The 27,252-nt window shown below is 40.0% G+C and overlaps 2 protein-coding genes across 2 annotated transcripts; both read right to left on the reverse strand.

Moving 5' to 3' along the window:
- Nucleotides 1–861: 861 nt before the first annotated feature.
- Nucleotides 862–19,675, reverse strand: def6c (DEF6 guanine nucleotide exchange factor c). Its single transcript, XM_062064819.1, has 12 exons — nucleotides 19,202–19,675; nucleotides 15,371–15,511; nucleotides 12,486–12,668; nucleotides 12,044–12,274; nucleotides 11,823–11,969; nucleotides 10,529–10,637; nucleotides 3,453–3,673; nucleotides 3,268–3,375; nucleotides 3,026–3,192; nucleotides 1,488–1,689; nucleotides 1,332–1,422; nucleotides 862–1,219 (listed from the first exon to the last, which is right to left on the reverse strand). The coding sequence occupies exons 1-12, from the start codon at nucleotides 19,340–19,342 to the stop codon at nucleotides 1,008–1,010; spliced, it is 1,953 nt and encodes a 650-aa protein (XP_061920803.1). The 5' UTR covers nucleotides 19,343–19,675; the 3' UTR covers nucleotides 862–1,007.
- Nucleotides 19,676–25,592: 5,917 nt separating this feature from the next.
- Nucleotides 25,593–27,082, reverse strand: LOC133662693 (tetraspanin-7-like). The gene has a single exon (XM_062066814.1). It carries the CDS (start codon nucleotides 27,073–27,075, stop codon nucleotides 26,002–26,004), a length of 1,074 nt encoding a protein of 357 aa, XP_061922798.1. The 5' UTR covers nucleotides 27,076–27,082; the 3' UTR covers nucleotides 25,593–26,001.
- Nucleotides 27,083–27,252: the final 170 nt, after the last annotated feature.

Here is a 27,252-nt window from a genome sequence, read left to right on the forward strand (position 1 = left end):
TTTGATTTAGTTATAAAAAAAAACCCCTCTTACTTTCGGTTACTTCCATGTTTACTCCTGTGCCTGACGTGCCTACGTGACGGCCATCTTGGTGGGGGCCACTTTCCCATTTAAGGCAATGCAATTAAATGCATTGTATATTGAAAACGAATAATAACTTGCCTATTTCTCAATTGATTTTGATGCAACTTACTTTGTTAACCTAAAAACATGCGCTATTAATATGCTACATTTGATATTTTTTTGTAAAAAAAAAAAGTTACCTATGAAAGTTTATTGCCAGTGTGTTAACTATAGGGCATATTTTGCAACTGTGTGCAGCACAATGTATCTATGGAAAAAGACTATAAAAATGGGACACATTACCTCCCTGCTTGGCACTCAGCATCAAGGGTTGGAATTGGGGGTTAAATCACCAAAATGATTCCCGAGCGCGTCCACCGCTGCTGCTCACTGTTCCCCTCACCTCCCAGGGGGCGGAACAAGGGGATGGGTCAAATGCAGAGGGTAATTTCACCACACCTAGCATGTGTGTGACTATCAGTGGTACTTTAACTTTAGCTTAATATTACGTTGGCTCTTTGGTCCTATTGGCATAAGTTTGCTGCTAAAAGGGCATGACGTATCTAATTATTATTATCTATTTTTATTACAGTCCCAAATATTAATTGTATTTAAATATTACAGTTCATAAGTGAAAAGCATAGCAAAAAGCGCTCATATTTTTGTCCTGCTGATATATTCATATTCATTCATACAACAAAGTCAATGTGTAAATGTCATCACTGAGTGAAATTTGGGGATAAAGTTGATGATTCAAGTGGGTTTTGCAAATGAAAACATAAAAAAAACAAGAAGCCCTAATAATTAACCGTACATTTTATTATGAAAAAAAAGTAATAGATCAAATGTGTCAAATGTGTTCATTGTAATGGTGATGTCACATACTGTATGTCACTCTAAATACCACACAATGTTTATTTCAGTAAATATCTGACAATTGGAAATCATATCGATCCATTGGATTCTTCGGGCGTGTCGTCTGAATCATTTGACAGGTTGGCCGCCTCTATTTGCTCCTCCAGCGTCTCGTCGTACTCGGGTGTCTGGCGAATTGGGCCGGCTCTGATCTTGAACTTGGAGATGAACTCATTGCTGGCCAGAGCGCCTTCCTTTTTGGGACACGTGTGTTTCGAGGAGAGCCGATTTTCTAAACGTTCTAAAAAAAAAAACCATAAATAAAATGTATGTCATGGCACTTTAATGGCGAAGAGGTGTGTGTGTGTGTGTGTGTGTGTGTGTGTGTGTGTGTGTGTGTTTGTACACATTACCTCCAGGGGTGATGGGCTTCATCAGGCGATTCAGTTGGACATTCCAGTGACGAACATGTTGGCTGGCGTTCCTCAGCTTTTCCTGGACTTCCTGCGGCGATCGAGAAATACAAATTTAAAGAAAGCCAAAATGTGGTCAAGCCAAGGAGTTCTCACCTCCAAGTGCTGGTGGCTCCTCTGACGGGACGCCCGCAGATCCTGGAGCTCTTGGGAGGCCGAGTGCAGGGCGGAGGGGGCGTGGTGGTCCAAATCGTCATCGGGGACCCCGTCCTCCACGGGGCTGAATCTGTGCAAGACCCTCTGCTGCTCTTGGAGGAGCTGGAACTGCTGCTTCTTTTCCTCCTCAGCTTGGAGCAGCCTGGAGAGCGAGACCACATTTCAAATATTTTTGCACATGATAAAACTCAATTTGCTCACAGTATCTAAAAAAGGTGGCTGTGCACGGGGCCGTAACTAGGATTTGCCAAACACCGAGGTCAAAAAATGGTGGTCTGAGAGAAGCTTTGAAAGGCTGAAATCATGAGTATCCCAGCAGCATATTAATAAAAAAAAAGTGGACTCTTACAAAATCATGCTGATTGTCAAAGATGTTGGATAAAAAAACGTGATAGTTCTACCTCAATGAATGCCTTTATTATGTATATATAATATACAGAACAGGCCAAAAGTTTGGACACACCTTCTCATTCAATGAGTTTTCTTTATTTTCATGACTATTTACATTGTAGATTGTCACTGAAGGCATCAAAACTATGAATGAACACATGTGGAGTTATGTACTTTACAAAAAAAGGTGAAAAAACTGAAAACATGTTTTATATTCTAGTTTCTAAAAAATAGCCACCCTTTACTCTGATTACTTTTTCGCACGCTCTTCGCATTCTCCCGACGAGCTTCAAGAGGTAGTCACCTGAAATGGTTTTCACTTCACAGGTGTCATAGTTTTGATGCCTTCAGTGACAATCTGCAAGGTAAATAATCTTGAAAATAAAGAAAACACATTGAAATGAGAAGGTGTGTCCAAACTTTTGGCCTGTACTGTATTTATTACACAATTTTAACATCATTAAAACATACATTTAAAAACCCTATCAAAATCCTTGCTACGGCCGAGTTTTGATCCCAAGAGCTTCTGCTTTGTAAAGCAAGTACTATTGACAGCTGCCACTGGATGTAAAAAAAAAAATGTGTTCATATTCTAATCAGTGAGGAGCATGATGTGGTCAGGTAAGTTTGGTGTTAAAATTAATTCAATAATTAACATTTTAATGTGCTTCTTCATGCAACCCTAACTCATCGCAAAGCCCTACACAGAGCGCGTGTTGTGCGTTTAAGGCGGGGCAGCACCTGACAGACACGACAACTTTGTTGTAATGACTGCATTTGACACCAATTTCATTCAGGTGAAACCAACATTAGTTACATCAGTATGATTCAGTGTTAATGTTATGTTTAATTTCTGATCAGATGATTTTGAAGTAAAAGTGGACTTCACTGCGTTACGTTGTTGGAGTTGTAACGGGCTGTGCAAGACCAAAGATCGTGTACTGGGTGAGGGTGATCTACCGCACGATGTTGTACAGCGCGCACGATGTGCTTATATCATCTTCTTTTTGTCACTTAGAAAAAATACACAGGCCATGACCTCGGTGTCCTCAACGGTAGTTACGGCCATGGCTGTGGATGTGTGTGACCTCTCCAGCTCTTGCCGGGCCCTCTCCTCCTCCATTCGCGCCTGGATCTCCATGTTGAGCGCAGCCTCCAGTTTCCTCTGGGTCAATTCGAGCTCTTGGATTCTTTGTCGCTGCTGCTCGGCCTCCTTAGCTCGCTCCTGCATCTCCGCTCTCATGCTCTCTCTCATCTGGAACACAGACAGCGAACGTTTTTTTTCCACCAAAGCCCGGAAATCCGTGGAAGGTTGAAGCTGCTGTGTCACCATTTGGGCCTCTTTGAGTTGTCTCTCCAGCTCCATCTGCACCTCCCTCTGCTTCCTCCTCTCCCTCTCGTCCGCCTCCCTCCGCCGGGTCTCCAGTTCGCGTGCGTGCTGCGGGGACAAAGCGCTACTCTTAACCTTCACAGTCATTGCGTCAGGGGGTTCCTAATCAAGAGTCCCCAACCCACCTGTATGATGCTCTCTATCTCCAGATCCTGACGGTCCTTATCCCGTTCCACCCTCTCCATTTCCTGCGTGTTGGAGTCCTCCGATTGGCTGCTGCAGCTGCTGCGGGCGCTGTGGCTGCGCTCCCGTTGGCTGTGCTCCCGCTGGACCCGCCTCTTGGCCTTAAGCTCCCAGTGGAGCGACGATTTGGCCTCGCTTTGGAGGCGCAGGGCTGTCTGGATAGCTGGACACAACACATTTTCAACAAAAGGTGCAAAATGACTTAATACAGTGGGTAATAAGGAGAATGGGCGATAAATAATTTTTACAAGGGCTGTTAAATAATAACGAGTTAAACGTTTCTTTTAACAGCACTACCGTATTTTTCAGGGTATAAGTCGCACCAGCCGAAAATGCATAATAAAGAAGGAAAAAAACATATATAAGTCGCACTGGAGTATAAGTCGCATTTTTTGGGGAAATTTATTTGATAAAACCCAACACCAAGAATAGACATTTGAAATGCAATTTAAAATAAATAAAGAATAGTGAACAACAGGCTGAATAAGTGTACGTTATATGACGCATAAATAACCAACTGAGAACGTGCCTGGTATGTTAACGTAACATATTATGGTAAGAGTCATTCAAATAACTATAACATATAGAACATGCTATACGTATACCAAACAATCTGTCACTCCTAATCGCTAAATCCCATGAAATCTTAGACGTCTAGTCTCTTATGTGAATGAGCTAAATAATATTATTTAATATTTTACGGTAATGTGTTAATAAATTCTCACATAAGTCACTCCTGAGTATAAGTTACACCCCCGGCCAAACTATGAAAAAAACTGCGACTTATAGTCCGAAAAATACGGTATATGTTTGTCATGTAGTTAACATGCGACCTGTGTGACAATAACTAAGTCCATGCTATAGCGCTGAAAAAGCAGCGGCCTTCCAACTTGAGTCATGCTGAGTCACAAGAACAAATAGAGAGCAGAAATAAACAACGAAAAATGGATATTGAATGAATGAAAGTTTAGCTTGGAAGCCCTGGCAAGTCGCTCTCTCCACAAGACCAACGTTTTTTCCATCTACTGTCGCTGTAAGGTGAGTTATCACCAGAGTTCCTTGCTGCTTTTCTAAAGTCACTTACAAAGGTCAGGAGTCGCAAGTTGTGGATTTTTTGGGGCTTGTTTTTTAACCTGAGGTTGCTTATTTGGGCTTGCTTTTCTGTCCCCACAATGAAGCAAAACACAACTGCGCCGGTAGATTGATTGTCCTTTTCTACACAACCTTTTCTGGTTATCGCATCCCCGGGTCCATTTGGCATCATGCAAATGACACATCAGCGCGTCAGAGACCAGACTGACAGAGAAACAGGTGCCGAGACAGATGTAGAGTTAGGCAGTAATGGTGGAAAACGTCATTAAAATATCATTAAAAACAGACATCTTTAGTGGGCTCACTTTGTACAATTATGAAAAAAAAACAGCATAAAAAAAATGTATATATAAAAAAAATTCATATAATGCAATATATATTATATATATTACATATATTACATTTCATATATTATATAATGCGATATATATAATGCAATACATACATATACAGTATATATACTGTATGTCTATACTGTATACAGTACAGGCCAAACGTTTGGACACACCTTTCACATAATTTTCTTTATTTTCATGACTATTTACATTGTAGATTGTCACTGAAGGCATCCAAACTATGAATAAACACATGTGGAGTTATGTACTTAACAAAAAAAGGTGAAATAACTGAAAACATGTTTTATATTCTAGTTTCTTCAAAATAGCCACCCTTTGCTCTGATTACTGCTTTGCACACTCTTGGCATTCTCTCGATTAGCTTCAAGCACACCTGTGAAGTGAAAACCGTTTCTGGTGACAAGCTCTTGAAGCTCATCGAGAGAATGCCAAGAGTGTGCAAAGCAGTCATCAGAGCAAAGGGTGGCTATTTTGAAGAAACTAGAATATAAAACATGTTTTTAGTTATTTCACCTTTTTTTATTAAGTACATAACTACACATGTGTTCATTCATAGTTTTGATGTGACAATCTACAATGTAAATAGCCAGGCAAATAAAGAAAACGCATTGAATGAGAAGGTGTGTCCAAACTTTTGGCCTGTACTGTATATACTGTATATATATGTATGTATGTATGTTTGTTTGTGTGCGTGCATGCCTGTTAAAGTTAAAGTTAAAGTACCAATGATTGTCACACACACACTGTGTGTGTGCGTGTGTGTGCGCATGTGAAAATGGCACTAAAGGACTGCATTGGGTGTACATTTTAATAAGGTACACTTTTTAAAGTATAAAATAAATTCTATTTGCGATTTAATGCGATTAATTATGAGTTAACTATGGATAAAATGCGATTAATCGCGATCAAATATTTTAATCGTTTGACATCCCTAATGTTTACACCTATGGCAGTATGGTATGGTTCTTAGCTGTGATTCAAGGTTGGGCTAAGGGGGGCAGTAGTGTTTGCCTGCTCGTTAAGAGGGGGTAGCAGGGGGTGTATATTGTAGCGTCCCGGAAGAGTTAGTGCTGCAAGGGGTTCTGGGTATTTGTTCTGTTGTGTTTATGTTGTGTTATGGTGCGGATGTTCTCCTGAAATGTGTTTGTCATTCTTGCTTGGTGTGGGTTCACAGTGTGGCGCATATTTGTAACAGTGTTAAAGTTGTTTATACGGCTACCCTAAGTGTGATCTGTATGGCTGTTGACCAAGTATGCCTTGCATCCACCTGTGTGTGTGTGAAAAGCCGTAGATATTACGTGATTGGACCGGCACGCAAAGGCAGTGCCTTTAAAGGCCTACTGAAAGCCACTACTACCGACCACGCAGTCTGATAGTTTATATATCAATGATGAAATCTTAACATTGCAACACATGCCAATACAGCCGGTTTAACTTATAAAGTGCAATTTTAAATTTCCCGCTAAACTTCCGGTTCGAAACGCCTCTGAGGGTTGACGTATGCGCGTGACGTCAATCATTGAAACGGAAGTATTCGGACACCATTGAAGTCAATACGAAATAGCTCTGTTTTCATCTCATTATTCCACAGTATTCTGGACATCTGTGTTGGTGAATCTGTTGCAATTTGTTCATTGCATTATGGAGAAAGAAGCTGAGCAAGCAAAGAAGAAAGTTGTCGGTGCGAAGTGTCTATTTTGCGAGGGAAGTCAGCAACAACACGTACACAGCCGGCGCTTCTTTGTTTACATTCCCGAAAGATGCAGTCAAGATGGAAGAACTCGGACAACAGAGACTCTTACCAGGAGGACTTTGATTTGGATACACAGTTGCGATAACGTGAGTACACAGCTGCGCTTCCAAACATTTGATCGCTTGCTATAACTAGCTCGAGCTAGTAGCTAGGAGCTAGGAGCTAGCATTAGGATTAATTTGTGGCATATTAAATATAAGCCTGGTTGTGTTGTGGCTAATAGAGTATATATATGTCTTGTGTTTATTTATTGTTGTAGTCATTCCCAGCTGAATATCAGGTCCCACCCGCGCGCTTCCAAACATTTGATTGCTTGCCCGTACGTGCGTGTCATGTACGTAACTTTGATTAAATATATAAGCTTTATGAACCTTGGGTTAGGTGAACGGTTGTTTGGGCTGAGTGAGTGTGTGTGTTATGCAGGTGTTTGAATTGTATTGGCGGGTTATATATACGGGATCCCGTCCATATTACCCGCTCGAGCTATAACTAGCTCGAGCTAGTAGCTAGGAGCTAGGAGCTAGCATAACAAACACCTAGGTGTTTTTATGCGGGATTAATTTGTGGCATATTAAATATAAGCCTGGTTGTGTTGTGGCTAATAGAGTATATATATGTCTTGTGTTTATTTACTGTTGTAGTCATTCCCAGCTGAATATCAGGTCCCACCCGCGCGCTTCCAAACATTTGATTGTTTGCTAGTACGTGCGTGTCATGTACGTAACTTTGATTAAATATATAAGCTTTATGAACCTTGGGTTAGGTGAACGTTTGTTTGGGCTGAGTGAGTGTGTGTGTTATGCAGGTGTTTGAATTGTATTGGCGGGTTATATATACAGGATCCCGTCCATATTACCCGCTCGAGCTATAACTAGCTTGAGCTAGTAGCTAGGAGCTAGCATAACAAACACCTAGGTGTTTTTATGCGGGATTAATTTGTGGCATATTAAATATAAGCCTGGTTGTGTTGTGGCTAATAGAGTATATATATGTCTTGTGTTTATTTACTGTTGTATTCATTTACAGCTGAATATCAGGTCACCCCCGGCTCTCACAGCATCTTCCACTCCCCACTAGTCTTTCACTTGCACTTTCCTCATTTAAAAATATTTCATCCTCGCTCAAATTAATGGGGAAATCGTCGCTTTCTCGGTCCGAATCTCTCTCACTTCATGCGGCCATCATTGTAAACAATAGGGAACTTTGCGTATATGTTCTATTGACTACGTCACGCTACTTCCGGTAGGGGCAAGCCTTTTTTTTATCAGATACCAAAAGTTGCGATCTTTATCGTCGTTGTTCTATACTAAATCCTTTCAGCAAAAATATGGCAATATCGCGAAATGATCAAGTATGACACATAGAATAGATCTGCTATCCCCGTTTAAATAAAAAAATTTCATTTCAGTAGGCCTTTAAGGTTTATTGGCGCTCTGTACTTCTCCCTACGTCCGTGTACCACTCCGTACAGCTGCGTTTTAAAAAGTCATACATTTTACTTTTTGAAACCGATACCGATAATTTCCGATATTAAAGCATTTATCGGCCGATAATATCGGCAGTCCGATATTATAGGACATCTCTAGTTATAATATATATTGTATTGGTTTTGAAAATGAAAAATATCAAAATGGGCCCTCGCATGATTTCATTTTTACTAGAAAAAGTTTGGACACCCCTAGACTAAATAATAAACAAATACTGCCATGCTGTTATTTTGAAGCTTGTTTTGCACTGAACAGGAAGTAATTGTGTTCACGTTATAATGCTATGCAATTATACTGCGGTTATGTTGTAGCCAGTGGCAGTTTTAACTGTGGGATCATTAGCGGCTTTCTCAAGGGGGCGTCCTAAGGATGAGGTGGAAAATAAAGATTGATTTTTATTTATGCTCAGAGCTCTTTTGGCGTAACCTGACTCTCGCCAGAACCTTGTAGAGCTCAGCAAACTACAAGGATCTGGCGAGAGTCAGGTTACCTTTGGCGCCCTCTACAGGCAGGATACCAACACCCCCAATACAGTCGCCCCTTGCCACTTCAAGCTGCAAAATTTGAGGCTTCACTTTCTCAAGATTATTTATCAAAAAATGATATCGCAGTTCCTCTGTGATTTATGTTTGAATATAGCATTTTATTAGTCAAAAATATGCATATACAAGCAGATTTTTACATAACTTTGGCCTAAATTAAGCATTTTCAAGCATACAAATGGCTGAATGAACTTAAATTAAAAAATGTAAGGCACTGTACCGCACAGCAGATTCAATCATCATTGAACAAGTTGCAGTATTTTCATAAGGTGACTCTAGGGTTATTTCATGTCAGGAGGACTCTACGAAACGTAATATAAAAGGTCGTAAACAGATTTTTTTTTGCTTTAACTCCCAGCGATAAACGAGGGACGACCGTGCCCTTTGGAGGGTGATTAACTCAAACCACTTGCTCACTCGACACAAACACAATGCATGTTCTGTGGTCTGACGAGTCCACATTTCCAATTGTTTTTGGAAACTGTGGATGTAGTGTCCTCCGGATTAAAGAGGAAAATAACCATCCAGATTGTTATAGACGCAAAGTTCAAAAGCCAGCATCTGTGATGGTATGGGGGTGTATTAGTGCCCAAGGAATGGGTAACTTACACATCTGTGAAGGCACCATTAATTCTGAAAGGTACATACAGGTTTTGAAGCAACATATGTTGCCATACAAGCAACGTCTTTTTCATGGACACCCCTGATAATTTCAGCAAGACAATGCCGCGACCCCGAGGGACAAGCGGTAGTAAATGGCTGGATGGAATGCCAAGCCACATTCTGCATGTGTTACAACAGCGTGGCTTTGTAGTAAAAGAGTGCGGGTACTAGACTGACCTGCCTTTAGTCCAGACCTGTGTCCCATTGAAAATGTGTGGCGCATTATGAAGCGTAAAATATGACACAGGAGACCCCGGACTGTTGAATAACTTAAGCTGTACATCAAGCAAGAATGGGAAGAATTCCACCTAAAAAGCTTCAAAAATTGGTCTCCTCAGTTCCCAAACGTTTACTGAGTGTTGTTAAAAGGAAAGGCCATGTAACCCAGTGGTAAAAATGCTCCTGTGCCAACTCTTTTGCAATATGTTGCTGCCATTAAATTCTAAGTTAATGCTTTGCAAAAAAAAAAAATGTTTCTCAGTTCGAATATTAAATTTCTAGTCTTTGCAGTCTATTCAATTGAATATAAGTTGAAAAGGATTTGCGAATCATTGTATTCTGTTTTTATTTAGGATTTACACAACTGGTTTTGAGGTTTTTTAGTATGTATGTATGTATGTATGTGTGATATTTAGATGATGAATTTGAATAGTGTTTTAACTTGCACTGTATTCATCATGCACTTTGTCCCTCTCCCTCCGGACTACAGATTAGCTACTAAGGTACAGTCTAGGACAAGCATCTCTGCTTTTATGCATAATGTAATTTGACATTGTCCTAATAAATAAATAAATGAAAATACATTTATTTTAATGTTGATTATGGTGGTACTTGGTGAGCCCAGTTTTTGAAAGTTGGTACTTCAAGTTTGAGAACCACTGCTTTAGCGTATAACATAAAATATATGCACATATACACTAAATGGACTTCTGAAAATGGTTAAAAGAAATAAAAATATAAAACACAATATAGGGAACAGTTTTCACAAAGCTATCATCATGTATGTTGACTTAAGCGGACCACTTTTTCATAGAAGTAACAACAGGCTAGAGCACGACTTGACAAGTTGGTCAACATAAGCGGCTTCCACTATAATGAGGGAAAATGTTGTGAACGTCTACGCACCTTGGATCCACTCCACCTTCTGTCTCTGGTCTGAGGCGCTCATCTCGTAGGTTTTGTTGTGGGTTTTCACACAAAACAAACAACGTTTTCCCTCTCGGTCTGGAATTGGCTGGAATTCCAAGAGGAGGAGGATAAAAAGATGAGCAACTAAGGTACACTATACTGTAGCTTGTATTTAGCACCATCCGACGGATACATGGAAGGAATTCGCTGGACGGGACATGAGGATAGTGTGCAGTGTGTCCGATAAATATAAATATACGTGTTGCGGGCTGCAAAAGGTAAATTTAGGGCCACCACAAGTAAAACAAATTGGAACCCCTCTAGTTGTTTCTGATTTTGCGAAAAAAGAAGGTAACGCTTGATCTTCCATGTAATATATATGTGCTGTCATCTTCAGCCAGTCATGTTTCACAAAACATTGACTAAGATATTTGTTTTGAAATTAGATTTAAAAAAACAGACAGCATACTGGCCTAGTAGGACTAAGTTAGCTCTCAGTATTTGTTTCAACAGAGTTTGGTGACTATATGCTTGATGGTAAAAATGCATTTGCTGTTTTATGCCACTTTCGTTCCATCTTAATCGCATTTGTTAAAGTGTAAAACCATCACAATGCTAATTGTTATTAGCCTGTCAATGGGGTTGTCCATTGTATGTTAGCATTAAGCTAGAAGCATAAGAAACATCCTTTATCCTGTATGGTTGCATTGCTTTTTTTTCAGTTCATACCAAACGGTATCGTTGGTTTACCATGATTCCTAAATGTGAATATAAATGTACTTTCTTTGTGTGCTTAGTTTTACAGTTCCTTTATTGTGGGGACTATCAAACAATCTCAAATTGGAAGTTCATCTTTAATTTAAAGGATTCTTTACCTTTCTGCCGAAGCAAATTCCGGAATAATATGTGTAAAAAAAAAAAGTCTTGCCGGTTTTCTAATATAGTAATACATTTTTTTTTAATACATACGCCACTGCCAATTATGCAAATTATACGATGATGTCATTTTGACACCCCTGGCCATGCCAATACCACCACAAATTGTCGATATGTGGGAAATACTGTTGTGAGCCATCATCAGGTGTGCCATGGGAAAATAATTCACTTTATTTGCAAGAAATACCTACCTATGTCAGTGACAGGCGGAGCAATTTAATACTCTTCCACTAGATGGCAGAAGGTACGTAATAAACCTGCGTATTCACCTGTTGCCATGCATACAACACAGTAAGTCATGGCCTGCTTCTTAGTAATGTCAAATGTGTCTTGGCGCGATAAAGACTGGACTGACCTCAATGACGCAGGTCTTGTCCAGCTTGATCTCGCCCTTCTTGTCCTTCAGGTCCTCGCTGACGTAGTACGCCATGGACGACGGCTTTAGCACAAACCAGCGCTCCGTCCAGTTGCGCCGCACGTGTCCCTTTTTCCACATGTAGCCCTGCCCGGTTGAACGACAAGATTAGTTTACCATTTTTGTCTCCAAGGTCCGAGGTGGCTTGACATTTCGCCCACCCTCTTCAGGACGTTGTGGTACATCTCCAGGAAGACCTCATTTAAGGCCAGACTGAAGGCCTCGGCGCTGGTGACCCGAAGCAGCCGGCCGGCGTCCATGTGCTCCAGGAAGTTCCACACGGACAAGCCCTCCTCGTGCACGGCCGGGTTCTGGGACGTGAGGTCCTCAAGCGGCTTCCCGTCCCACTCCTGGCTCATGGCTGTGCTTATTTTCTTGAGCAGATACTCCACCTTTAGCATAGAACACAACAATAAGCATTATTATGTTTGTGAATGTAGACCTCTTGTAGTTTATATTTGTCTTTGGTTGACAGGAAGTGGGAAATTGCAGGAAGGAAGAGCCTCATTAACTCACTGGTGTTTATAAAAGATGTCCTTCATGCTTGGAGATGGTGACCAACAATCATTTTCAATCCTATTTCTTACTCGTCTACTTACTTACCTCGTCTGGGATCATCACCAGCGGGTAGCGGTCGTCTGACAGGAGGTTAAATAAGCAGAAGAGCTTGAAGCGGTTCCTCTCCGAGAGCAGCGCCCCATCTGGTGGACCCTTGTAGTTCTTCTTCCTGGTCATCATCCAGCACAGGTCGTCAAACTTCTCCTTGTCGAACATCCCCTCTTTCACCTGCAACACACACAATCATTATGTGTAGGGGTGTCCAACGTGTGGCGCAGGTAGCAAACACACAGCTCATTCTTTATTTGCCCGTGGCATAGCATAAAAATAAAATACATTTATGATGAATAACATATTTTGTAGACAGGGATGGGTATTGAATTCTGTACTTGTATCGGTACCGATTGAATAACGATTCACGCAAAATCAAACAATGCCATATTTTGATACCTTTGTTGCACATGACGTCACGTACAGTTACAGACTCCGGCTCAAACACTTGGCAGAAAAACAAGCAAACTCAGAGCGGACTCAGCTGGACTGCCTCTAGGTAAAGTTGCAAATGTCCATGCCAACAAAGCAAGCATGCTTGATAGAAAGCGCTCCAAAGCACAGTAATGCTCTGGCTCAGTATACATACACTACCGTTCAAAAGTTTGGGGTCACCCAAACAATTTTGTGGAATAGCCTTCATTCCTAAGAACAAGAATAGACTGTCGAGTTTCAGATGAAAGTTCTCTTTTTCTGGCCATTTTGAGCGTTTAATTGACCCCACAAATGTGATGCTCCAGAAACTCAATCTGCTCAAAGGAAGGTCAGTTTTGTAGCTTCTGTAACGAGCTAAACTGTTTTCAGATGTGTGAACATGATTGCACAAGGGTTGTCTAATCATCAATTAGCCTTCTGAGCCAATGAGCAAACACATTGTACCATTAGAACACTGGAGTGATAGTTTCTGGAAATGGGCCTCTATACACCTATGTAGATATTGCACCAAAAACCAGACATTTGCAGCTAGAATAGTCATTTACCACATTAGCAATATATAGAGTGTATTTCTTTAAAGTTAAGACTAGTCTAAAGTTATCTTCATTGAAAAGTACAGTGCTTGTCCTTAAAAAATAAGGACATTTCAATGTGACCCCAAACTTTTGAACGGTAGTGTATGTCCTTCATATATATACTGATATATATCAGCAAGGCCTTCTCTGCTGGCCTAACATAACCAGAAATCATGATCATAATAAAAGATTGAATTATTTTTTTATTTACTTTCCCTAAATATGTAAAATTATTCATATTATCTTCATGTCACATTATGCTCGTTCCAGTGCTGTTGTTTTTAGTTTTAGTGTGTATCCAATCAGAATTTAGCTAGCTTATGTTGCCATGCTGTACCAAATCTGCCAGAGGCCTTGAGAATCAACAATACCGGCGTCCGTGCACTGTAAGCGATTGGGGATATACAGTGATAGACAGGTGCGATAGCCAATCAGATCACCAGTTGTTGTCAGTAAGACCTTCTAGCTGGTCTAAGGTTGAACGTGACGTTTACGCGTCCTGTGATTGGATACTCATCGGGACCGTTAGCGGATGAATTTGAGAACACATACAGTTGAGAGACAGTTGCGATAGCCAATTGGATTGCAAGTTGTTGACAGTAGCCTATATAAGTAGCCTGATGTTAACGAGACTGTGATTGGACACTCACTTGTCATTCCAAAGTGAGTATCCATTCACAAGTTTCAATTTAGCAGGAAGCAGGAAGTGTTGCGCCACAGCCAGACCGGGATAGTAGAGAAGGAGAACAAAACGTTGATTAGGTGACAGATATATATTTGCAAGGCCATTTTCAAGAAGGATATTTAAAGATAAACTACATCTTGTGAGATGATGTCAGCCAACCCCGGAAGCTAGCTCAGCTGTTCTGGCTATGAAATGCTCGTCGACAACGAGGGGTACCACTGGCTTATACGGCGTCGAATAGGTCCTACTAATTGTGAGTTCAAATATTTTATTTTTCCACTTTTAGTATGTTTTTTGCAATTTTAATTTTGACAGTACCACATAAGATATGTTTTAATTGCTGATGCGTTTTAATAGATTTTTAAATGCGCCAGAAAATAACCCGTTTTGTATACTGTTGATGTGATTCAATGTCCCGTAGGGCGTAAGTGTGTTCCTGTATAGTATTTCATACATGTCATGTGGTGACATCAATTATGGTATTTTGAGAGGTAATCTTTGAAGTCGGACATCACTGAATGCCTAGGTAGGATATATATATATATATATATATATATATATATATATATATATATATATATATATATATATATATATATATATATATATATATATATATATATATATATATATATATATATATATATATATTATACATATAAAAGCTATCATTATAAGCTCACTGTCAAATGTTAATTAAATAAGTTACATTTTATCATTAAACAATTAACATTTATTAAAACATGAACACACACAAAATAATATCACAACAATTGGTTTCAAATGTAAAAAGGCACCCATCCCTAATTATAGATAACACATTAAATTGCTTAACCACCTATAACACAAAGCTAAGAGGTGCATGTTTTTTTTCAGATAGCTTAGCATATATTGACCTACATTAGATTGCTTTTAGCATCTATACTGAAAATTTTTTATCAAAGTGTCCAACACATACTTACATACCTTTTTATGAGTAGTGGGCAACACCTGTTCAACAAAGTACCTTAAACGCCTCATTGTGAAGCAGTCCAATAATTATTACCACAGGCTAATTTCAGTATCACCCCTGCCAATACAGGGGTGTATTGTTTAGTTGTGACTTCATCTTGCTGCTTTTTGGGGGGCACTGTGTCTACTAATTGACCTACGAGGGTCCCTGAAAGTAAATTCTACTTGAATACCTTATCCAGGATGTATTTATTGAGGTAGGGCATGTAGCCATGATTGGACACGGGGCCGTCATCGTCGTCCTGGAAGTGCTCTTCCAGGGCCACGGGGTCATGGGGGATATTCAGCACCGTGTACAAGTTGTGAGACAAAACCTGAACAAAAACAAGTGGTAAATATTAGATGAGAATGTACATAAGATGAAATAAAAAACAAAAGAAGAAGCTCTACGGTCGTCAAAGATTTATTTTCTAAGGACCTATGCTGTAAAAATGCTCGTCAAAGATCCTCTATATAACAGGAGTGCACTGCAGTTTGCATAGATATACAACACAACTGCAAGTCAAAGATCCTCTGCTGTTAAGGTGGTACTGCAAAAGTGCTAGTCAAAGATCATCTAAGGGTGTCAAAGCTGCATACAGACATCCTGAAAAATGTGGGTGTCCACTTTGATCAAATCTGCAGTGATTCCACTCATTCATTTACTTGTGGCGGCCAGCCATGAATACATTGTGACCACCACAAATAGATTTGGCGCAACATGGATGGATGTCTGCTGTTGTTTTCTTCTGCTTTGTTCATCTAAAGCAGGGGTGTCAAACTCATTTTAGCTCAGGGGCCGCATGGAGGAAAATCTGTGCACACGCGGGGGCGGACTATTGAAATCATGGCACTAAAACTAAAAAATAATCAGAAATAAAATAAAAGAATACAAACAGATAGTAAATAATAATTAATTATTATTATTATCAATTTACTATTATTATTATTATTTTTTTTTATGTATTTAATTGATTTATCTGTAAATATTATTATTATTTTGTTTTTCTTGCTGTTTCTTTCTTGTCTGGGGGGGGGGCATCGTTGGGATATAAACTAACAAATATTTTGACATTTAAGGCAGACAACAGATGTATGATGTATGTAAATATGATGTATTGGATAGGAATGTCTGATGCTGGAAGTCAATAAAAGTTTAATAAAAAAAAAAAATTAAAAAATGAATAAAGACAACTTCAGATTGTTTTCTTTGTCTTACTTTGGCCAAAAATAGCACAAAAACCTCCTGAAAATATTACAATAAAAATATAGAAAAAATACAGGCATCGGTAAAGTTTAGATCCATGAAGGAAAGAAGAAAGTGAATGAATGTTTATAGCTGAATAAATTTACGTATATGCATAAAATCTGTTTTATTTTGTATTTTTTGTTTTTATGAATTAAGTAACGTTTATGACAACCTTTTTCCAAAACACAATATAGAATGTGAGATATAACAGGACAATGCATATATTTATCATTTGTTTTCAAAACAGTTACAAAAAAGTAGGACCCCTAAAAATTTACTGTGGGACCCTATTTTTATGACTTGATGGGGTCCTTTTAAAAATTCCTAGCGCCAACACTGATGGAGTAGTGGTGCTTTGAAAACAGCAGCAGGCGGCTGTGGCCTGCGGGCCGTTTCTAATACTAACCAAATATCATCCGGGGGCCATGTAGATAATTCATTCTTGACTTTGACACATAGGATCTTAAGCGTCTTTGAGTACTTAGAAAAGCGCTATATGATTTCAAAGTACCGGTATTAATATTATTATCATTATTATTATTATTGGCTTTGTTCATGTAAAGCGTCATTGAGTACTTAGAAAGGCGCGATATAAATTGAATGTAATATAATTATATTATTTGTATTACCCTCACACATAAAACATTATAAGTGGGACTGTTTATGACTGTAGCTGGTTGTGACCATTTCGAACAGTCGATAAGGTTGTAACTTTCCTTCTCAACACATGTCATGCGCACCTGGTGTGCCAGAGAATAAGAAGGTGCAGCAATAGGGTAGGTGTTGCCGAATTTGCAACACTCTATAACGAGTAATTAGACCTTTGTAGATTGTCTTTTTTAAAAGCGACAAGCTTTTAAATAGGGCAGCTTTTTCTGATCTTATAGGACACGAGGACTTAAACGTGAATGCATGTATCGCTCTTCTCAACAAGCAGCACCTCCCTCTGTGAGACCCCCCGCCCCCAGAAAGCGCTAACAAGCAGCTCCGTCCAGGCTTGTGTGAAGGGTTGTTTCAATCTGATATTGGTCCGATATCAGGAGAAAAAAGAATTTGAAATATGGGCTTGCATGTAAAATGTGAGCTTTGATACAAGCAGTGCTGCAGGATGTTTACTTGTGCAAAGCTGGACAACCAGTTAACATCTAAATGTCCTCCAATAAGCCCACAAGGTCATTTACAAAAGGTAAGCATGGTAGGCTATTGGCTACTTTGAGGTAGCAACTACACAGCAGCTAAGCACACAATAGCACACAAGCTAAAACATTTGCAATTAAGGCCCTTAATGGAACATAACTGCAGTCTAAAAGAGCACATTTGTCAATATAAACAAGTATCAAGCAATTATAGTTGTATATTACTTACACATACAAAGTCTCCAAGGCAGAAGCGTATTAGAAAATATCCAGTAACAAATGTGTCTGTATCATTCAACTTAGTGCATCCATGAGCTTAACTTCATGAATAGTTGTGGCCACTAATGACGCCAAAAATACATTAGCCCTCCACTTCAACTTAAAGACAGCATAAATCCATTCCACATGGTTAATAATAATTAGGTTCGTGTTTTTCACACTTACCATTAATCTGTTTGATTAATTGCACTTCAACAAACCATTTCTAACATACCACATAACAAAATAGTAAAAGTATTTGCTACGATTGGTGCTGATATCATAACGCATTAATATCCGTACTGACCAATATTTAGGTTCCTATAATGGCATAGTATCAATAGTGAAAAAGTTGTATCGGTACACCATTACTTGTGACAGTAAAACACACACAAAAAACAACAGAAGAAATGTGACATTGTATTTTTGATTGTTGCACTTTTCAGGGTTTTTTTTGCTTACTTTGTTTCTCCAAAAACTCACATAAAATGTACATGCACATGTGTGTTGGCCAGCTATGTGAACTCCTCTATCCTTGAACTCCCCCACCCCCAAGTCCTACACACTAAAAATGCTGGCTTATTTTGATAACCCAATATATGGGTTATTAGTGGTGAGTTAAATTTTGGAGTTATTTTTATAATATAATATAAGAGTATTATTTTAACTCAATTTCTGGGTTGTTTTTCAATGAGTAACCAAATTTTGAGTAAGAGGCTTTTTTTTTTTAAATTAAAAAGTTACTTTTTTTTTCTTGAAGCAGATTTTATTATGGATTAGTTTCATTAACATTATTTACAATCACACATCTTATGTACATGAAATGTTTCCTTTACCTTTTAAAGCGGTACTAAATATTTGAGCATGCTGTATAGGACTACTATGACCATACTGTACAGAGTTGTAACAACAAGCTACATTAACACAGTCCCATTATTATGTGCTTATGAGCTCGGACCGTCAAATTTATTTATGGCCCTCCAAATATATTTGTGGTAGACCATGACAAATGTATAAAAACATTACACACACACACACACACACACACACACACACACACACACACACAAACACACGCACACATAGACAAGGGCAGGCAGTGACTAAAACATGTCAGGACAGCTTTTGGCAAGTTCCCTGGATTCTTTTGACATTTATGCGCTCCCACTCTGATAAGCAGGAAAACAATATTTCACTGCGAAAATGTCCAATTTTGTGTTTCCAAAAAGCTGGCGAGGGCTTTAAGCAGATTTTGTAGTCAAACATCTATGTAGCAATCCGTAAGAGGAGCGTAAACAAAAACTAGTCCACTTCACTGCCCTTTGGTCCTTGATTTCCTGCTCCCGCTCTCCCACCACACACTTGAAAGACTTTCTGCCTACCTTCAGCTGGGATTTGGACACTTTTCCACACTTCTCCACGTCCAGCGAGGTGAAGGCGTACCAGATGGACTTGAGCAGCTCAGATTTGAAGTCCATGTTTTCCAGGAGAGCCCCCCCTATAGCATGCACGCACACACACATACGCACACACACATTCACACACACACACACAGCTACATGTCTATCCCAGCTCTGACGCAGCGGCGAATGTGGGGCAGAGCTCAGGCGGGCTGCAGTGCAAAGAGCAAAACAAGCACTGGGAAGAAGAAGAAGAAGAAGAAGAAAAAGTCAGCATCAACACACATTATTTACAAATGAAAAAAATATATACAAATAAATATTTCACTTGAACATATACACACTACATTTTGATAATATTTCAAAAATAGCAATAAACTAGCAGGAGGTTCAAACGTATTTTTTTAAAGTCCAAATTAAGCCTATTTTCAGTGTGGATTCCCTAAATTCCTTGCAGTCTAAAGCCATTAAGCAAATAAGAGGCTTTACAGGACACACCCATTCCTGGTGACATCACTGTGCACCAGACTCTTACATTGATTTATTTCATGATTAGATACTGTTGCATATTTTATCACTGTTTTTCTGGCTGCTCCTATTTATTTTTTGGCCTTTTAGACTTCCTAAAACATGTTTTAAATGTATGCATACATTGTGTCCAAAGTGCATCCACGGGAACATTTGTGGCCTGCATCTCATGTTTTCATCATCCAGCAAGATATTGCCAACACAAAATTGAACACAACATATTTGTTTTGTCACCTACAGCACAAAACTGAGATGTCTCTTCAACAGTCATTCCACCGAATCGGTACCGTTTGCACCCCCCAGGAAATAAAGTGTATACATGCATGATAAAATTAACTGTTAAATATGTTTTTTATGAAGCAAAGTCTCCTGCACATTAAACTGATCACATATTTAATAATTTTAATGTACCTTAATTGTTGCCTGTCCCCCACTTCCTAAAATTTGACTTTATCACAAAATATAATCATTATATATATATTTAAGTTACTCCTGATCCCAACTATAAGTTAGGTTTATTTTTAACTTCCTCACAGTAACATTTTTCAAATTAAAAAAATATAACAAGAACACCACCGGATAGCTTATGTTACTATTAGTGGTTTAACAGAACATATTTTTTGACAATTGTATATATTTTTCGCAATTACAAAGTTTATGTAATAAAACATTTTAGCGGCCCGAGTAAAATGATTGGTGTTTACGGGGGTCACTCATCCGGTCGTCAACACGGACACACAGGGAGCATGTGCACACATACGAAAGCAGTCCAAGAGAAGCAACAAACAATTTGCGGTCATGTTGTTGTTATGATAAAATATACATTCAGTTATAAGGCTAGATATCCAAATTGCTATTATTAGCTAACAACACCTAAAGCTTGTGCGCGTGAAATGCCGTAAGTGGTGGGATATACTGTGTAAAATACATTGGAAAGTTAGCACCATCTCGGCATCTGTGTACATGTTGTAAACAGCCTTTTTTAGTTATGTGTGTATATTTTGTTGCAAAGGCTAAATTGGGGGCCTTAAGCAGTATTTACAGAATCGATTATCAATGCGTCTTTTTCCCCAAACAGGATTCCTTTTGAACAAGGTATGAGTCAGTATTAAATACATAAAGTATACAAATACCAGACAAAACGATCTAATACATTATCCACAAAAAGGGTTTCTCTTTAAACAAAGTGTGTGTCGAAATAAGACTTATTTAACCAAATTTCTCTACTGTTTTCACAGGTGTGACTACTAGTAGGTTTAATGCGAAACAAATTACTTGGAAACAATAGATTAAGAGAAAAACTTTTTTTTTTTAAAACAACTTATTTTACCTAAAATTATCAGCTTTTGGCAATCTGTGAGTTTAATACTGGATTAACCTGTCAAGTTATGTGTAGTGTTGGGAGTGTTTGACTGTTTCTGTGGCCTTCAACGCCTCAGTCAACACAGTGAGTGTGTTGGCGCGAGGGACAGATTACGGTTGAGAGGGGGAAAAAAAAGAGTTAGTTTTTGTTGCTGTTGTTTTGGCGTGGTAATGGCCGACAGATAGTAGCCAGTTTTGCAATAAAGCTATTGTTGATCGATCACTTCCTCGTCATCAATAACGTCAGATAGACGGCGCTACACTACAGCCCGTCCCATATATAAGTAGATACGTCAGCGCGCTGCAGCCAGGATAAAGTTACGTGGCTATGTGGCGGCCATCTTGGCCAGGGCAACCTTGATGCACTTCAATGCAATACAATGCGATTAACTTGTTTATAAAATAGATCATAACTTGCTTAATCCTCTATCAAATGTCATCTGATTTACTTTATTTATTAAATGCACAATATTCAATATTTTAGTTAAAAAAAAAAAAAATAGAAAAAATTATTCCTAGCGTCTGTTTTTCAATCGAATGGCATATTTTGCAATCGTATGTGGCACAGATTCTTGGTATCTGTGACACCTACAACAATGGATTTGTCTTTGCCTCCACGAGCTTACACTTATCATAGGCACGCAGCTAAAAGGGGGCACGACATCTAAAACGGTTAAAACGTAAAGCGTCTAGGGTGCTGCGATTACGTTTACAGTAAACCCTCGTTTTCCGCTGTTAATGCCTGCCTTGGTCGTGGTAAATGAAGTATAAATGATTAATTATTACCACACATTTTTTAAGCTACAGCATAAAAAACTGTTTTCACAACCTTTTAACTTCGATTTTTAACATTATAAGAGTACCACTGGTCCGGGGACCGGTACCGGTCCGTGACGCATTGGCTACCGGGCCGCAGAGAAACATTAAATCATTTATTAACGACTGCATTTTCTCCGACTTGACCTTCGTCTGTCCCACTAGACACACCAATAAGCTTGTTTATAGATGTACAATAAAACTCCTCATAGGAAGTTGCCATTTGTTATATTTGTTAGAACTTTTGTGACATGACACCATGCACATTAATGAACATATAAAATATAAATGTGACAGATTGTGGCCAAATTCTGATTTCCATCTGCAGTGCCCAGCAGGTGGATGGTAACCTGCTGGGGATCTCATTGCAAAGAAACAAGCCCAAGGCTCCCACTAATTGTGTTACTAAAACGGCCTTCTTTCATCTCCGTAATATCGCTAAAATTTGTTCCATTTTGTCCACTAGCGACGCTGAGATCATTATTCATGCGTTCGTTACATCTCGTCTCGATTACTGTAACATATTATTTTCGGGTCTCCCTATGTCTAGCATTAAAAGATTACAGTTGGTACAAAATGCGACTGCTAGACTTTTGACAAGAACAAGAAAGTTTGATCATATTACGCCTATACTGGCTCACTTGCACTGGCTTCCTGTGCACTTAAGATGTGACTTTAAGGTTTTACTACTTACGTATAAAATATTACACGGTCTAGCTCCAGCCTATCTTGCCGATTGTATTGTACCATATGTCCCGGCAAGAAATCTGCGTTCAAAGAACTCTGGCTTATTAGTGATTCCTAGAGCCCAAAAAAAGTCTGCGGGCTATAGAGCGTTTTCTATTTGGGCTCCAGTACTATGGAATGCCCTCCCGGTAACAGTTAGAGATGCTACCTCAGTAGAAGCATTTAAGTCCCATCTTAAAACTCATTTGTATACTCTAGCCTTTAAATAGACCCCCTTTTTAGACCAGTTGATCTGCCGTTTCTTTTCTTTTCTCCTCTGCTCCCCTCTCCCTTGTGGAGGGGGAGTTACACAGGTCCGGTGGCCATGGATGAAGTGCTGGCTGTCCAGAGTCGGGACCCGGGGTGGACCGCTAGCCTGTGCATCGGTTGGAGACATCTCTGCGCTGCTGACCCGTCTCCGCTCGGGACGGTTTCCTGCTGGCCCCACTATGGACTGGACTTTCGCTGATATGTTGGATCCACTGTGAACTGGACTTTCACAATATTATGTCAGACCCACTCGACATCCATTGCTTTCGGTCTCCCTTAGAGGGGTGGGGGGGGCGGGGGGGGTTACCCACATATGCGGCCCTCTCCAAGGTTTCTCATAGTCATTCACATCGACATCCCACTGGGGTGAGTTTTTCCTTGCCCGTATGTGGGCTCTGTACCGAGGATGTCGTTGTGGCTTGTGCAGCCCTTTGAGACACTTGTGATTTAGGGCTATATAAATAAACATTGATTGATAGATTGACTAATTCAGCGTTATAGTGAGTTGTATTTTTCATGCACTTATTTTTGCTGTATTTATCTGGCACAAGTGAAAAGCCGGTCCCTGGAAATAATGCCTACATTAAACCAGTCCGTGGTGCAAAAAAGGTTGGGGACCACTGCTCTAGACAATTATTATCATCAACCACATGGTCACCTTTATACTCCTTCAATCCAATATCGTGACGCTGCTTGAGGCAAAGCCAATCAGTGGCCACAATACTGAACAGCATTGGTTTGGTCTTAACTAGTAGCCAATACTTCTGTAGTACTGATACTTTTATGATTGAAAATGCTTAATTTGAAGCCAAAATACGTAGAATGTTTTGTTTTTTTAACCAAAAAATCTGCGATAGAGTGTAGCTGCAAATTTTGTAGCGCTAGGAGTGACTGTATGATATTTTCCTACCATACAAAACAATTGATTCTTAAACATTTAATCAATATTAATATTCCTACATAGGAATGTGACGGAGTGAGACAACATGTCCGACACTTTAATACACAAAAATGAAGTAAAATTGTCTTAAATGGGCCAATAAGCATTTTGAGTACCGGTATATTTTTATATATTGATTTAATGTTGAAAAATGGAAGAGCGCTTTAACGAGCAAATGGAACTGATTCGGTTGATTGGCTCTTGATAATTTAACACACATTGCATTGGTTTATGCAATGTACACAAAAGACGAAAAATATTAAATCTACAAGCGGCGCCACATTGGAAAACATTATGACAGCCTGGTTCTAAGGATGTCTGTGAGCACACTTAGGCTGAAAGTGTAGCAAAGATGTCCGCCATGCTTTTTTTTTTTTTTTTTTTACGGAATGTGAGAAGATAACTGTGTGTCCAAAATAGGTTACACAAGGACAGTGCAGCCAACCGCAAGCCTTGCTAGGCAGACCATAATAAATGTAGGCTAATCAATAGCATAATTAGGTCCTGGAATTGCTTAGAGGCCACAGTGTAACGCCTCTCGGTAGCTAGACGCTGACACAGGAAGTCAAATTTATTGCTTATATGGAAAAACAAACTTAAATATGACGATTATTTAATGGTCTAATTATAAAGCTAGGCTGTTGTGGTCATTATCATTGTCTCAGCTGGTAAAGACGAGGTTATTACTTATGTACGCCAATATTTTCTTCTTCAAGTGTAATGGATATTTCATATATGCAGGCGCTGACCTTCATCCGCAAATCAATAGCATCATTTGCCACAAGGGAGAGCTTAGTATTGATTTTTATTGTCGACAAATACACACTTTTACACTTTCAGCCATGCTTTATTGCAAAATGATGCATATCGCTTCAAGTAGGATACATAAATATTATGTAAGCCATTTTTCATTTTGTCCACATGCCGGATGCTATTATTGTGGAGGCTGGAAATGTGTGATTTGTTCGAGCAGAGGTGTCTTGACCAGACACAACGGTCAAAACAACTCTGCTTGAATTGATCATACACTTCCGGCCTCCACAATAATAGCGCTACACGTCACACCTGCTCCAGCTGAGCTAACAAAATAAAAAATGCCTTGCAAGTACATTGTGAATAAAATATCATGTGCCTGAGCATTAAAGTTGTTGTCATTTTAAACTAAAACATTGCATATGAAGTTAAGGCAGCAGTGTGTTATCTTAGATTAGCAGACAGTCTGGCAAGTTTACTTCAGTGATTCTCAAACTGTGTACACTTGTGGTACGCGGGCTCCATCTAGAGGTAGGCGAAAGAATCAATTGACCTAAGTACAGTGTTTTATTTTCCTATATTGAAACACAGTGTTACTGTTCAAACTGTGTGTAATGTTACAGTGGCCCAAAATATTCAATATACTTGTTAAATAAAACCTCTGTCTGGTTTTTAATGAATAACTAGGCCTACTATGCTACTGTATTTTAATGTTGGTCATGATGGTGGTACTTGGAGACATGATTTTTTCTGGCGTGGTACTGGGTGAAAAAAGTTTGAGAACAACTGCTTTACTTTATTTGTAACTAACAAAGTTCTATGAAAGAACATTGCATGTTTACACAATATCTGAAAAGAAGTCAGACGTAGCAGAGCTTTTTTAATCCGATAGTTTTTCAACTTCCTTTGTTAACATGTAACCATTTCTTATAAGCAATAATAATAATAATGTGTAATAGTCGAGTTAATAGTGTGTAGATAGCATATTGAGTAATATAAAAATAAATAAGGAAGTAAAAATTGACAGAAAAAGCGTGTCCCAAAACACACCAGTAGCTCTAAAAACATATTTGAAAATGGGTATGTTCAGATTGGACAAAGTGTGTAGAACAAAGGCAACTGTATTGCTAGGCTAGGATAACAGGATGTAAACATTTTTACATTTTTTAACTTCACAGCACAACACACAGAAATGTATATAGTTGCATCGCAAGCAATCATCACAAATAGTCTGACATGCAATTACTGTAATTTTTTGTTTGTCATGTATTTCATGCACTTTCATAGCCAAGGAAAATGTCATTATCATTAAGAGGCTTGTACGACAACCCGTGGAAGCACCGTGTTAGGTTTAAAACTGCAGGTAAAAAAAAAATTATTTTTTGTATTAATTTGCCACAATGCGTTGATGTTGTCTGGGCGCTAGCCTATTGGCCAACAAACACGCCAACGCGATGCCTCCGATTTGGGTGAAGGCCAATCCCAGCACAGTGGCAGCGATGTGGAAGACGTTGTCGTTGACCAAGCTGAAGACTTTCCGGAAGCATCCGTGGGGGTGGATGCCCGCGGCGAGCACTCCTTCGTTATCGTCCGCCGGCAAGGGTCGGTTCCTGCAACCCTTGCGCCTCATGCAGCAGCTGTCTGGCAAGGACCCCAGGGTTCCGTTCTCAGTGGGTAGGAAGGTCATGTGTTGAAACGCCCAGTCCGAAGTGAGCCAATCGCGCCAACCTTCAGCGCCACAGCACTCTAGCGTTCGCTGTAGGCTGTCTAGCGCATCGGCACGGCCCTCGTCCTCAGTGTACCCGGCCACCGCTCGCTGTAGGCCGCTCCGAAATCCTCCGGCGATGTCTTCCCGATAGAAGAGCCCACTGAGTCCGGCGGCCAATCCTGCGATGAGCGCGGCCAGCTGAAAGAAGCCGTAAGCCCGCAGCAAATAGGGAAGGTTGGCCGCCACCCCGAGACAACCCAGAAAGCCCCAGACGGTCACAGCGGCCCCTGTGGTCAGGAGGATGATGGGTGCGTTGGGGTAGCGGTTGGCACTCAGCAGCATGAAGTCGGCCAATGAGATTTGGGCCCACACCCCCAGGGTGAAGAGGGCCAAACCGGCCGCCCAAAAGAGGCAGCTGAAGGCGAGGAGTCCGAGGCGGAGGAGGTGCATGACACCCACCGGGCGGCAGCAAGGTGCGGTGGTGCCCACAGTTGGAGGCGCAGGGATGACCAGGGATGCCTCAGGGGGCAAGGAGAGACGCCGACGCTGCAGGTCCTCTTGCTCTCGATAGGGGGGCAGCAGATAGCCAGGGATGGCGGAGGCACGGCGAGGATAGGGAGGCGGTGTGAGGAGATTGACGCTCCTTGGAGAGGACAGTCTGCGCGCAGTTAGCTGCTCATGGTTCCAGTCCAGAACGTGTCTGTTGGGGCTCGGCCGGGCTGAGTGAGACTCACAACGCAGTGGAGAGCTCATGACGCCGCCTTGGGCTTTATCTACTCCCCTCTCTTAATTTGACACACTCCCTCCTTCCTCTATCAGTCCTCATCCCCCCTTCTTCTTTATTACCCGTTATTAATTCGCCACCTGCACATCCAACGCCGGCTGGACCGTAAATCCTGATGATGGTGCTCGTGATGTCGCTGCTGTTAT

The sequence above is a fragment of the Entelurus aequoreus genome, linkage group LG12 (assembly GCF_033978785.1).
Source record: "Entelurus aequoreus isolate RoL-2023_Sb linkage group LG12, RoL_Eaeq_v1.1, whole genome shotgun sequence".
Classification (NCBI taxonomy): domain Eukaryota; kingdom Metazoa; phylum Chordata; class Actinopteri; order Syngnathiformes; family Syngnathidae; genus Entelurus; species Entelurus aequoreus.

Coding starts and splice junctions, on each gene's coding strand:
- def6c (XM_062064819.1), bottom strand. CDS start 19,342: ATGTGTGTGTGCGTGCATGCTATAGGGGGGGCTCTCCTGGAAAACATG. Junction 12,669..15,370: donor ATAAATACATCCTGGATAAG/GTATTCAAGTAG, acceptor TGTGTGTTGCAG/GTGAAAGAGGGGATGTTCGA. Junction 1,423..1,487: donor GGAGCCACCAGCACTTGGAG/GTGAGAACTCCT, acceptor CGATCGCCGCAG/GAAGTCCAGGAAAAGCTGAG.
- LOC133662693 (XM_062066814.1), bottom strand. CDS start 27,075: ATGAGCTCTCCACTGCGTTGTGAGTCTCACTCAGCCCGGCCGAGCCCC.